At 36.2% G+C, this 13,866-nt stretch overlaps 1 protein-coding gene across 1 annotated transcript in view; it reads right to left on the bottom strand.

The window, feature by feature from the left end:
- Positions 1-13,866, bottom strand: part of HDAC9 (histone deacetylase 9) — a 269,880-nt gene that overhangs the window by 85,999 nt on the left and 170,015 nt on the right. Inside the window, exons 18-21 of the mRNA XM_053944734.1 lie at positions 9,782-9,837; positions 9,452-9,539; positions 4,977-5,096; positions 4,556-4,653 (exon numbers count right to left, since the gene is read on the bottom strand). Coding sequence (XP_053800709.1) covers positions 4,556-4,653; positions 4,977-5,096; positions 9,452-9,539; positions 9,782-9,837 — 362 coding nt within the window. The remainder of the gene's footprint in view (positions 1-4,555; positions 4,654-4,976; positions 5,097-9,451; positions 9,540-9,781; positions 9,838-13,866) is intronic.

The following is a 13,866-nucleotide window of genomic DNA, read 5'->3' as shown; positions in this document are numbered from 1 at the left end:
AACATGATTTTGATTTTGAACTTTTTTAAAATTACATTTTGGGGTAATTACAAATGTATTTTAAATCATGGATATAGCTCATCCTTAACTCTGCCTTATTGCCACCTATTTCTTTTGAATTTGCTCACCTTCTTAAATTAAAATAAAACACATGACTGCTAAAAGATAATATGATAATGAGCTATTGCTAATCATTCCAAGAATCACACACGCATACATGTTTCATTTTATGCAAGCTTTTATGGCCAGGTTCATTAATATGCTGTGGCTGTTTTATGCTACTCTGGAGTAGTGCAAAGCAGCCAGAGCATACTGGCTGGTTCAGCTAAATTTACAACTCCTTTGTTGAATAAAAAGTGCAAAGCAGTTGGAAGGCACAGCCCAGTTTCCTTCTGTCTCTCTCTTCTCCTTCACCCTTGTGAGCACTCTCATTTGTTTCCACCGCCTCCTGCATCCTCTGTATTCCACTCTACAGAAACACATCTCTCCTGTCCTCTGCAAACTCCAAGTACACACAGAGTCATATGTGCATGTACAACACAGATCTGAGCCTCTTTCTGCTGCCTGCTTTACTGAGCACATCTGGTGTAATGTGGAGCTTATGAAAATAATTATTTGAACATTACTAGTCAACCATTGCTCTTATTTTTTTTTAGAACTGTTGGCAGAAGAGAGTGGATTACATCCTCATAAACTCGAGTGTAAAATCATCCTCCTAGAAAACAGCCACCATATCCTTTGGCTTTCAAAGAGATTAAAGCAAATTTAACCTGAATAGGTGGAAGTAAATGATGAAACAAATTCTCTAGAGGGATACTTCAGAGCTTAAAAATAATGGAAAAGAGCTGTGCATTTTTGTTATCTTAGGAGAAGAGATGCTTGTCCTTTAGAAATATGTCATTATTTCAAGGATTTTTTGTAGCTAGGCCAGTTCCTTAACTATGGTAAACATCAAACAACACTTTTCTGGCAAAATTAAATGGCATAGTGATTTGATTACTGCAATTATTTTCCATTCTACAGAAAGTTACCTATCCTACATTTTCTACTACCTCCTTGCAGCTAACACAAGCAAACTTATTTTCTTAGTAGAAATAAGAAAGAAATGAAAACATCTTTTATAAATGAATGAGCAGTCTTCATCTTCAAATTTGCTACAGCCACTAAAATTTGATTTTGCAACAGAAAGAGTTAGTTCAAAAATATAATAAAGTTTTCATGTAGCACTGCAATCAAAATTGCAGACACAAACCAGCACCATATTTTTTCCTGTTTCCAACTACAGTCCCAGTGCAGCCACTCACTCAGCATGCCTTTGAAGTGATTACTCTGTGTTCAAATTTTTCTACATTTTCACACATGAAAGTTGTTTTTTCCTGAAGAAATAGAAATATTTTCTCAAACAGTTTGGAGGAAGAGTGAGGTAGAATATTATTCAGTCCTAAAAGGACTCCTCTGCTACCTGCATGTATATATATATGTGTGCAAATGCTTCTACAAATATATTCTGACCTAAAAACTGATACCAAGTACATTGTCATATACAATACCTGGTTATGAGTTGAACTCTAGAGACAGAAAAAAAGCTTTGGTCTCTTTTTCTGTGGACACTATCATCATCAGAAGGATCTCTGCTGTGAAATTTGACAGTCAATCAAGTAGTAACAAGCTACCTAGTGTCGAGGCTGGTGACACTTCAAATATGTGCTTGGCACAATTCTAGGATGAAATTAGGGCTCTGCTGGTGAGAAAGTGAAAGCTATGTGCACCCACTGGAGAGTTTTAGATTATTTTAATGCAAATTTCTCAGTTCCTAAGATCTCAAAGGATTAGGCTCAGGAGCCAGCCAGTAAGCAGGAAGCCTTGGCTTCTCTCCAAACAGGCTCCACCCATTTGTGAACTTACACCTTGGTTACAGTGGAGAGGACCTTCACCAGTATCCATTCCTGCCTTCACTAGGGAATGAATATTGCCCAACCCCTCTGTCTACCGGTAGGTATAAAAAGAAACTATCTCTATTTTCCCCTTATTTTTCTCTTAAGATTGAAGATGTTCAAAATTTGCTCTACACCTTAGTTTGGACCTTCTCTGTAAATCTGTCTATAAAAGCATGTAATCTAATATAAAAAAAAACCCAAACAAATCATGTTTTTCTATCTCTGAAATTCACTTATTTTCTTAAAAATTGACTTAGTGTAGACAGAAACTCCAGAACAACAGCTGATTTGTTGGGAGAGCATGGCAACTCTTCTATTGATTTTCTGGACTTTTCTGGACTCTTGCCAGTCTCCTGTCTCATAATTCGGTTCTGGCTAAACTGAGAACTTAGGCTACATCATGTGTGACATTTTGGATAATAGCAAGGATAAATTCTGGTCCATGGATAAAGCGTCTCTTTACTAGGAGCTGTAAATTTACCCACCACTCAGACCAGATCTACAGATCTATGGTCTATCCTAAATAATTCACAAATTTTTGTATCCACCCTTCTAAGTTCCATGCTGTTTCCTTCAATGATCCCCATTCAAAACTGTCATACCAGTCATACTAAATCCATGTCAGCAAGACCTACAGAGGGCACAAAGCCTGTGATCAGGTCAAAGGGGGCTGAGAGTATAGGGAAACATTTCCTGTTGTTGCTTGGAGAAAAACATTCACATTCATTACAACATTAATCACCAAGTGAAATGGATGCATTTGAAATAGCAACATTAAATTTTTCATCATCAGCAATTTTTCAATAGGAGATTCTAAACTTAAATTTGACTTTATTTACCTTAAAAATATATAGTTAAGTTTATGTCTGCATATGATTAATCAGAGCGTAGTAAGTTACATGAATTTTATTTTCCTGAATAGTGCTGCTTTGCTTAGGAACAGAAACTGACAATCCCTCCAACTCTGAAGCAGAGTAATAGGCATAGCAGCAATACTAGCTGATTCAAACAATTTACTAGTGTGCCTTAAAATAGAACTGTGAAGTACATATTTGTAAATGCACTATTAAAGCCAGGTATTTTTTATCAGGATAGCAGGGATATCAATTATGATTACAGTCTCTGTATGTGAGTCTTCTGTTGAATAAACTGGGACCACCATTCTCTGCATCATTAGATGGCCACATTACCTATATCATTAGTGGGACGGTTTGGATCCAAACCAAGAATGTTGGGGTGGAAATACCAGATACATTAGTATCAGACACTAATACCAGTGATTTGAACTATTCAGTTCTTTAACTTATGTAAAAATCTCATGGAAGTATAGGAAATATCTTGGAAAGAGCTTGAGGCACTACTGAGTGCAGAAAATTTGGAGCCCAATACCATTTGTTTAGACTCTTTATAGATACAGACAAATGTAAATAAAATTAAAACTTTTTTCCACAGTAACAGTGGGATACTGTGAATGTGTAAGGCTATTTCTCTGACTAGGGCTTAGATTCTGATTTCAGGTGTGTTGTTTATTAGAAACTCTGCATATTATTTCATGGGCTGCACAGAAGTTCTTTGGAAAAAAAAAACAAAAAACACACACACAAAAACTCCAACAAACAAAACAAGAGTTTAATGGGATTTTGTGGTGTATTTTCTATAGAGTATAGTCAAAAACTTTATAAGGTAATTGCACCACTTCAAACTAAATGTCTTGAAAGATTAGAGACACGTATTACTTTTCTCATTGCCTTTCTTGCATATCAATCTCCTTTAAATGAAACTCCTTTTCAGAGGTGTAGCATTTGCCCAGATTTGAAAGATGAACCCTACACCTTCCCTAAACTTCACTAAACTCTTCCACTGGATTGTTTTACAGTGAAAGGAAATGGTGAATGTAAGACAGGACACTGAAACTCTAAAAGATAGTGTTTTGGACTGTTCTTATCTCCTCTGGCCCCATGAAAATAAGACTTAATAGATTATGAAGCATCATCTTATGAAGGAATAAAATTTCATTTATGAATGAGTTATTGAGAATATTCATTATGAGTAAGTAAAGAGAAATACAGCATGCAACATTTCCTATTATTCTTATTGCAGTATATCAAAATTATTTACTTTAATTAAATAACACTTTACTGCAACTTGTAGAAAAAAAACTAATGGTCAAATCTGTGAGCATCATAATGAATCTTTTAAGTGAATCAAGAACACTGGATTTGGACCATACTTCATATTTCTTTTTGTCTGCTCTACTGGCATGTAACTGTGATCAGTGTGAACATGAGCAGTAATTTTCTTCTGCCTGGTAGAAATACTTACATTTAAATTTTATAGGTAGAGAAGTAAGCAAACTCAAAGTAATTTTATTGGCATGACATAATAATGAAAACACAAGTGACAAATTAAATAATTAGAAATTTATTTGTTGATTCTGCATGGATGGTCACAACTATTAGATTACCCACTTTTTAATTTACTAAACTCTCATATACTGGGATTCCAGGATGAATTTAGTTTCACCATGGATTACTCTCCTGACTTTTAATATTACATTAGCTCTTATTCATGTGCTTTTGTTCCACAAACAGTTTTCAAGACTCTTAAATGGTACCAACCTGAATGCTGTGAGATACTCAACATCACCCATAGGAGGATCCAAGCCACCTGTCCAAGCAATATTTATGTTATACCCTTCGCCAGGGCCACTTCCAACCTGAAAAAAAGAAATAAAATGCCAAAAAGACAGAAAAAGAGGAAAAAGGAGGAGGAAAAGAGAGAGGGAAAAGGGAAAAGAAAAAAATTCTCAAATGTGCATTAGAAACAAACATCAAACAACATGTCAGATCAGCCTTGTTTGACAAGGACTGCTCTGGGTTATGCACTTGTTCTCCACTGGTCCCCTACTCCCAGTAGACAATTTGGTAATCTGGTGTAATTTAAAGAACCAGAGAAGGACAAGAAAATTAGGGGTAATCATGCAACGCAATTACCTGAAAGATACAAATAAAAATGGGGCTCTAAAGAAATAAACCTAACCTCATTTGGGGCTCCACTGCCGGGGAAGAAGTTGCCTTCATCATAGCGATGGAGGGAAACATACAGGATGCTGGGGTCAGCATAAAAAGCCTGCTGTGTACCGTTGCCATGGTGAACATCCTAAAGGAGAAAGAAAACAGATGACAAATGTAATAATGTCCAACTCAGTGTAGAGAGCTCAGTTCTGCTTTCTTTTACACCCCCCTCCTCTCTCTCTCTCTCTCTCTCTCTCTCTCTCAGTTTCTCTCCCTCTCCCTTGCCCTCCTTTTGTCTTTCCCTTTCCCCCTCCCTTCACCACCCCATACTTCCTGAACTTTCAGGCAAATTACTCTTTAATGCACTCATTTTTTAAACTGGCTTCTAAAAATCAGGAAACCATAGCGAGCGTGCCCTGGAGACTCCAGATGAGCAGTCATTGAGAAATCCCAGTCCTTTTGTACAATTAGATATTTATACACCGGCTCTTTGTACTCCTTGCCTCAGTGATGGAATCTAGCATCCTGTTTTATGGAGGAATTTTATGACTTATTAACTGCCAACAGTTCATAACCCCTCAGGCTTAATTAACTAGCCTCATTGGCCTCTGAAGAAAGACTAATGTTTAAACTACAAACTAGTATTTTGCAGAAGGATCTATGGTTTACAGAGCTTTTTCACAATTCTTGACAGAACACTAAACATAAGAGTATTCATTGATTTGCCAAGTTCCACTATTGAGGTCAAAGGCTCTGCGACCAGCTGAGTAAATTGGCTTTCTTGAAACATTCAGTTCTGTTCAGTCCCTCAGCAGTTAGATCCACATCAAAAGAGATGCCAGATGCGGAAAGGACTTCATACTTCATTTTTGCAAAATCATGACGGCAACAGTTGAAGACATAGGAATATGATCTCATTAGCTATTAAATCATCTGGCAGATAGGATGGTGCCTTCCACAATCAAGGAGTGACCTTGGTCAGTCTCCATATTTCAAACATTATATAATGACAGTGAATAAAATTCTGTCTTTAAATAAAAGGCTGACAAAGAAATGCTGACAGTATATCTATAAAACAAAAGCTGATGATGCAGACATTTCCTTTTTTTTAAGTTTGTTTTCACAGTTCACTACTATTCCATGTGGTTAGACACACAAGAATTTTACAAGTGAAAATGGAAAATCCACTTGCCTTTCAGTAAAAGAAAAGTTTAAAAAAATGTTTCTTCACTGGCATTTCTAAGCTGAAAAGTTATAGATATTTTTTAGTTTCCTCCTTTAAGCCATCCCTTTGAAATTTCTGATTTAAACAATTAAGGGGGACAAACAAAGTATGCTGAATGGCAACACTGTCACTGTCACCCAGTCTGAATTTATTTTACAAATGTTATGAGGTCTGAATCCAATTTAGTGTCTGCGAAACAGAAGTCACATTCTCCTCACTATGCCTACTCCAGGAGGGCTCAAGCTGTACCTCAAGGTGTGCACTGCCAATAGCATAGCAAGCACTGAATATTGCTTGTCCTTCTTGCAAGCTGAAGCAGCCCATGAGTTTCACTCACATTGTTCAGAACTCTGAATTGATTGAGTCCTACTTGTACTGCATTGTGCTTGACTTGGACCTCCTCTGGGACCTCTGTAGGGTAGTATTATAAGAGTTCCTTTTCTTTTCTATGTTGAAAGTACTTGAAACAACATAAGGATGGAGTTACAGCCCAACTGGGACTTAATGCCAAGGTTAAATGTAACACATGAGACGTGCAAAGAAGAACACACTGGTATGAGGCTGTTGAAGATTTCAAGGCAGCCAGTCTAGTGTTAGATGGTTCTGACTGGCAAATGAAGTAAAATCTGACATGTAGACTAATCCCAGAATCCCATTCAGCCTTCAGCTGTGACAGAGTTAATTAGTTTACTCCAAAAATTGACTCAATTGGTTTACTCCAAAAAAGACTCAAATCCTGCTAACATAAATGCAAGTATGGATGATCCTGGAATGAGGATTTCAACAACCTGACAAGCTATGCTGGGCACATAGATAGATCTGCAGGGACACAGTAGGACTTCACATTAGTATTTTAATTAGTCTTTCTTTTCCATACATATTTGGGGCTTTAGGTATATTCTTTCTGTAACAGTTTCCAAAACAGAAGGAAAAATGTTAAAGAGGCATAGAGATATTTTTTTTTCCTTATTACTTTTTTTTTATTATTCAAATCTCAAGCTAGCTTTCTTGTTTAAACTTTGATTCCACTAAGAGCTCTTTTTTGAAGACCAGTGACGTCTCTGATTAGACAAAGGAATGTGTTCTTTAAGACTGCGGATGTTAGCATGAGGGAAATGAGTTCGTATTCTGCCCGTAGTAGATCAAATGTATTCAGGGTATATAAGTCAGTTCAAAATCAGAGATTTATGCAAATGGTGGAATGAGGGAAAAAATCCTATCAGATAGGTCTTTTATTTTACTGTATAAATAGATTAAATAGATGAAGGGAAGACTGACAATTAAAAAGTTAAAGATTTATATATGAAGACATGTAGCAGCTATGAAGACTACACTTAATTTGTAACTAGAGTACCCTTTAGTGTGTGGGACTGGATATTACTTTTTAATATTTATATTGTAGTAACATGTATAGCTGCCAACCTGCATGAGGTCCTGCTGTGCTAGTCACTATCAAAATATAATCTTAAAGGTTAATTTCAAGTCTAACATCTGTAATTCCATTCTTTCTTTCAGATGCTCCAAACTCTGTTGGTGGGAATAAAGATGTCACTATCAACTTGTTCATTCATTCAGTTTGGCCTATGATTTATCCATAGTTTGCATGCATAAGAAATTTTCCATATGAATTTTTGTACATCATTGCTCTGACCATGGAGCAGACTAGGGACTGTACTGCAACTGCTCCAGGAATGAAGTCATCTGTGTCAGCCATATATTTCTTCCTTTTCACCCGCTGAGTTATTCTGGTCAATGGGACAGTTGCAGAGAGGCTGAAAATTCCCGATCTACTTTCCTGAGTAAAGATAGGCAGCTTCACAGGTAATCATTTGCACAGGTAATCATTTGCACAGGTAATGATTTTTACATTTAACCTTGCCTTGAAAAAGGGAAGTGTTTTGGTTTTTTTCTCAACAAGGCAAATATAACATTTACAGTCAAAAAGACTTAAAAACATTCACGAATTTGAGTAGGCTTTTCCTATTAAAAATGAGAATAAACAGAGAGTTCTCTTTTGACCAGAATTTACAGCAATGAACTGAAAGATTCAAGTCAGCAAACAGACATAACATACAGTAGAAGTTAATTTTTCAGAAATAATAGTTTCTGGCAGTTTATAATTATGTTTCTAAATGATAGCAGAACAATCTGAGAAATATTTCAAAAACATTCTAAGAATATTTAATCTACACATATACTTAGTCTGCCACTCATTTTTCACTTACCATTCCTTCTCCCACACTCCCCCTTTCTCTGCTTCTCTTCAACAGTCAGTACGCATATTTAACTGAACAAAAGTGCTAGATGGTAAGGCCATGACTCCACAATAAGATTTAATTATGAGTGCAGATATGAACAAGATTTAGACTATTAAGCCCTGCACTTCAAAAACCCTTTAACATATTTTGTCTTTAAATCTTTTATCACCTGCAAAAATTAATTAAGTGCAGATGTAACAGGTTAGGTTTTGATGCCAGGGTTCATTTCCTGTCTATGCTTTGTCAGACACCCTATTACACCTCGTCATGAACTGTAGGAAAACAAAAATGGTGCTCATAAATCAGCATTCAACTTTCCTTGGGCTGTGCATTGGGCTGATCCTTTGAGTGCAAGGCAGAGCTCCAGTTCATTATTCATGAAAATAATATAGCCAACATGCCAAATGTCATCTGCATTTAAATAATCCATTTGTTAAATGTATTAAGTATTGTGCAAAAATGCCTTCTATTAAAATACAAGACTAATCCAATGAAGTGGATTTTTAATCACATAGGTTTTCTTCAGAGAACCACCTAAACCTGGAATACATGACTAGAAAACTTCTTGGGGGGAACGACCTGTCAATTTATTTAATAATATCAAAGTTACACAACAAGTCAAATCATTGCGAACTGGGGAAAGTGGTCAATTTTGTTACCAATGCAACAACGTTCTTTAAAGAATATCTTTAAAGTTTCTATTATGTAGGGAAAAGTAAACTTGCGTTCTGTAGGGTTATGTTAACAGTGGAAGTATCAATTCATTTAAGGACCATAAAAGTTGCCCTGATCTGTGCCTTCTTCTCATTAAATTGCAGTTAACACCACTAAAGTGAAACATAGATGTTTATAGCTTCAGTACTGCCATCCTGGCTTTAATGAGTTCCCAAAATCAGAGGAAATGCACACCTTTATGACTTGTAGGTATTAAAAGCAGGAAAGTCGGAGTTATAAATACAAATTCATTATCTTTCATCTAGATGCACTTCAAGTGTGATGCTTGCCAAGAATACATACCAGATCTACAATCAATATCTTGCCTATATTTAGCTTGTCTCTCAAGTATTTGGCAGTAATTGCAATCGAATTAAAAAAGCAGAATCCCCTGTGGAATAGAGAAGAACAGAAATAAGAAAGAAAATCAGTCAGGAAAACAACTATAAATAATGTTCAGAGCATTTTAAAAAATGCTATATGATCTCTGAGGCCATAAATCTGCTTCTGGGAGTACCTAGAAAGCCTTTTCAGTCATCTGCTAGCAATTACAGTTCTTCGGAGACATGCACAATGCAGGTGATTGCCAGTAACCTTAGTGCTCCAAGATGGGCAATATTCCCTGGTACTTACATGGCTGTTGATTCTTCAGCATGATGGCCTGGGGGCCTTACAACAGCAAAGCCATTCTGTAAGAACAAGATAGGTTTTCAATTATCAGCTTAAAAAACTACTTGACTCAGAGCAAAACAGAGCAGCAGGCAGATGGGATTGAAATCTATTAGAGCCTCTTGAGCACTTTTTCTATCCAATCACCCTTTCATAGTACTGCCAGAAATAATACTGTTGAGAACAGTGGCAAATAAGCTATATAAATACACATATGTGATACATACATACACATGCAACATGATCTAAAGAGGAGAAAAAAGGCAGAATGAGAAAGCCCTGTTATGAATTCTGCTGTTTAGTATTCGCATTTAAAATGAAAGTTATCTAAGATCATGCAATCTTAATTTGTTCTGTCTTGAGATGCTTCAAAATAGAAGTAGCTTAAGGTATATATTTTACATGATTAGCCATTGTTGACCTTACCTCTGTATAGACTAATGATAAATTCAGACCCCCACACACATATAATTTCTAACAGTAGAAAAAGGATGACAATGAACATCTCATATTTCTGCAAACCATACATTACACTTGGGAACCTGCTATGCTCGCAAGTTAATAAATTCCCTGAAGTCAATTTCTAACACACTTTCTGGAACTGTATGTACATTTCATAAAATACAGCACTAGGATCAGTGATGACAAAGGAATTTTTTGCCTCTGGAGTCACTGAAGATAAAAGAAAAAAGGAATTTCTATCCTTCCAGTGTGGGTATGCTAAAAGGAAAATGTAAAAGTGTTGGCAAGGTAGCTCTATTCAGAAAGTCAGATTATATGTTCAAGAAGCAGTGTCTCATAAGGTTATGTATCATATGTATCATATCTCTTACAACAGTTAGATTCAGGAGAAACACTACTGCTTCATAGCACTTCCTCTTTATTTCAACTACCCAAGAGAGTCCTATTCAGCTATATATATGCTATCAAACTAAGACAATTAACATATACATAAAAATAAGAAATTATAATCCGTACATGAGATATCTGCCCATGAGATATCTTGTATTTTCACACAGCTCCACAGAAACACTAGATGAGTATGTATGCCTGCATGACCAACCAAGCATTGTATTCTCAGACAGGAGAGGACAGGAAGGAAAAGGTTGTAATATTTCTGTATTTTATTCACCAGTATTAAAGTATTCCAGTTTGATATACTAAAACTCGATAAATGTAAACATTTCAGTCTTCTCTTACCTGAGAAAAACATAATAATCATTAAACTTTCACTCACACTGGTGTAAATACAGAGGAACATGGCAGTTAATAGTCACATTGGTTCCTGTGAATCTGTTTATTTACTATCATATGAGTGTGTGGTTTGTGTGTACCTGTGGAATTGTCTACCTAGGTTGCTTCACTGGCATTTATTTATAAACAAATACTACCATGTTGTCTTGTCTTATTTAATTTACTGCTAGATGTAATCCAAGCAGACAGCTGCCAAGTTTTGTGGAGCATGGCCATAGTTCTATCAGAGTACAGTAAACTTAAAAGTACAATACCAAGGGAGTGCATGTGTAACAGTGGTTCTTCTGGCCACCTTTAAACAATATGAGGGATTTGACGTCATGACTTATTTTGCATTAAGTGTCCAAATTAAAAATACAAACCCAAACAAACAAAACACAACAACCCAATAATTAAAGCCACAAAAACGATATATGTTAGTATGCATGCAGGCATTCCTGGAGATGGGATATAAATTTCCTATAGATCAAGCACACCAGAGGGAAAAATAAAAAAAGGCATTGTGGACTGCACTAATTTGCAGAACTAAACCAGCCTTAGACTCCAAGCTAAAACTGTATTCTCTATCCTTCTGAGGATTTTTTAACATTTTCTTCTCACACAAAATGTGACTTAGAGAAGAATTTGGCAAAGAACTCTTTTGTAGCCTTTATGAAAAAACAAAGTATGCTGATGAATGTCGGGATAATGAGCTGAAAAAAGACTCAGCAAAGAGGTATTATTAGAGAAAGAGCATGATGCTACCTGCATTTTCTTCTCTTGATATTTTTAGGAATTTGGAAGAAGTCCATGAAAGGCTTACAGCTGCCCCTACTCAGCTAACAGCTCATTATCAGCTAACTTTATCAGTATTCCCAAAAGATCAATATAATTAAGATGATTATCTCTAGGAGGATTTCATGGGGCAATTCAGAGATAGAAAATATTAGCACTGCTGTTTTTGACAATATGACAGTTACAGTGTAGGCTTCTCTTCTGTTCCCTTTGACGTGACTCTTTGGAAGTCCTGTTTTATTACATCTAGGTAATTTCTGGAATCAGAGCTTAACTATTACACTATCTCCACCAGCACACAGGATATTCACAACAGGGTTGTGACCACTTTTTATGAGTTTTTACGTCACAAAAAGTTCAGTGTTCACATGGGAAATTTTCTTATCTTAAGAAATACTGAATATTTTGAGAAACACTGTGCATATGTTACACTGATGATAAAATATATAGTTGAATTATACCAAACACTGAAACCTAGTTACCATACAGAATTATTGGCAACTTTTGTGCAATGGATAAAACACTTAATTTCTCCTACTTTCAAACTTTGCATGAACACAGTATACATTAGTATAATGTAACATGATTTTTTTTATTTAGGCAATTTTAAATACCAGACAGTAAGCTCAGTAGACAGTAGAACAGTAGGCGGAAAAGCAAAAATCTGCTTTAAAGATAGAAAGACTAACACAGAGCAATATGTTGAAAATTAAGCCAACACACATAAATTCAAAGTGTTTTTGTACAGAGCCTTATTTATACTAGGATACAGACACCTTTATAAGTAGACAGAACATTAAACTGACTGACAGACGTGAACATTAGAAAAACGATTCATGTCTGTGCCATTATGTGATTACCTTTATTTAAATTTGAGGATTAAGAATAAACCCTGAATAGAGATATTCTAAAATCTGTGCATATTTGTACAACAAAGGAAGAGAAGTCTGCCCAGACTCAGTTTACACAGAAGATCGACTGCAGATAAACCTGCTGAGTTGGACCTTTAAAGAAAACTAAGAAAAATGTTAGTCTTTTTCCACAGTCAGCTAAGTATTCTCTTCTTTCATGACTCTAAATAGGTAGTTGGATGCTTGATTTCCAAAGAACACATCCTACTGTGGCTTTTTTGTCTTTGGTGGTCAAGTTAATCCCTTTCTGCAATATTCTGGGTTACAGTGTTAGTCTGCATCAAGCTTGGGCATCTACTGTGCCTCTCCATGAACCTTTCCAAGACAAGTACTCAAGGCAATACCATAACATGAGTGGACAATCCAGGACTTAGAACTGACCATCTATAGCAGAGTTCCAGTGGGGTTTCTATTACATTACCTCCATACAGGAGGTAAAACTAGACGCAGACAATTTTTCTCTAGGGCAGTATGTGGTCATTGTTGCAAGGTGTGAATGATTCTACATGACAGTCTTGAGGAGCTTGTTCTGCCTAGATTCCAAGTGAACCAAGAGTTACGTGGACAGTCAGGTACTCCAGGTATGGTGAGAACCCTCACTGAAAAGCAGTGCATAATAGTTTCAGCCTGGTACTACTCCAGTAAAATCATCTGGCTTTTTGTAGACTTCAAGAAAAGCCAGTGCCATGCAAAAAGTAGCAATAAACCACAGCAGGTACTCCAAAAGCACTTATTGAAGTAGCAGAAGACTCAGGTTCAACTTCTTGAACATGGCGATGAATTTGACCTAATACTTTGTGTATTTAGGTTATGAGATCCATAAAATAGATATTGAGACACATCTTTTCAGTCTAAGTTTTCTAACAATAGGTCTGGAGTCCTACTCTTCCTCAGCTTTTATTCAAACACAAAAAAAATGTTAATTAATATTAGAAATTGAAGGTCTTCTTGTACTTTAAGCTGTAAAACCCTGTCTGAATGAGCAATGACACCCATGTCATCTATTCAAGAGGCAATAGGCACTGAAAGAGCAGAGGCTTCATATGAAAAAACCCTTTTACTGCGTGGATGACCAAGCAATACAGCAACTTGCCCAGAAAAGTTGTAGAG

Source organism: Vidua chalybeata, chromosome 1 (genome assembly GCF_026979565.1).
Source record: "Vidua chalybeata isolate OUT-0048 chromosome 1, bVidCha1 merged haplotype, whole genome shotgun sequence".
Lineage (NCBI taxonomy): Eukaryota > Metazoa > Chordata > Aves > Passeriformes > Viduidae > Vidua > Vidua chalybeata.
The sequence above is the reverse complement of the archived record's forward strand: the minus strand, read 5'-3'. Positions and strand labels throughout refer to the sequence as shown.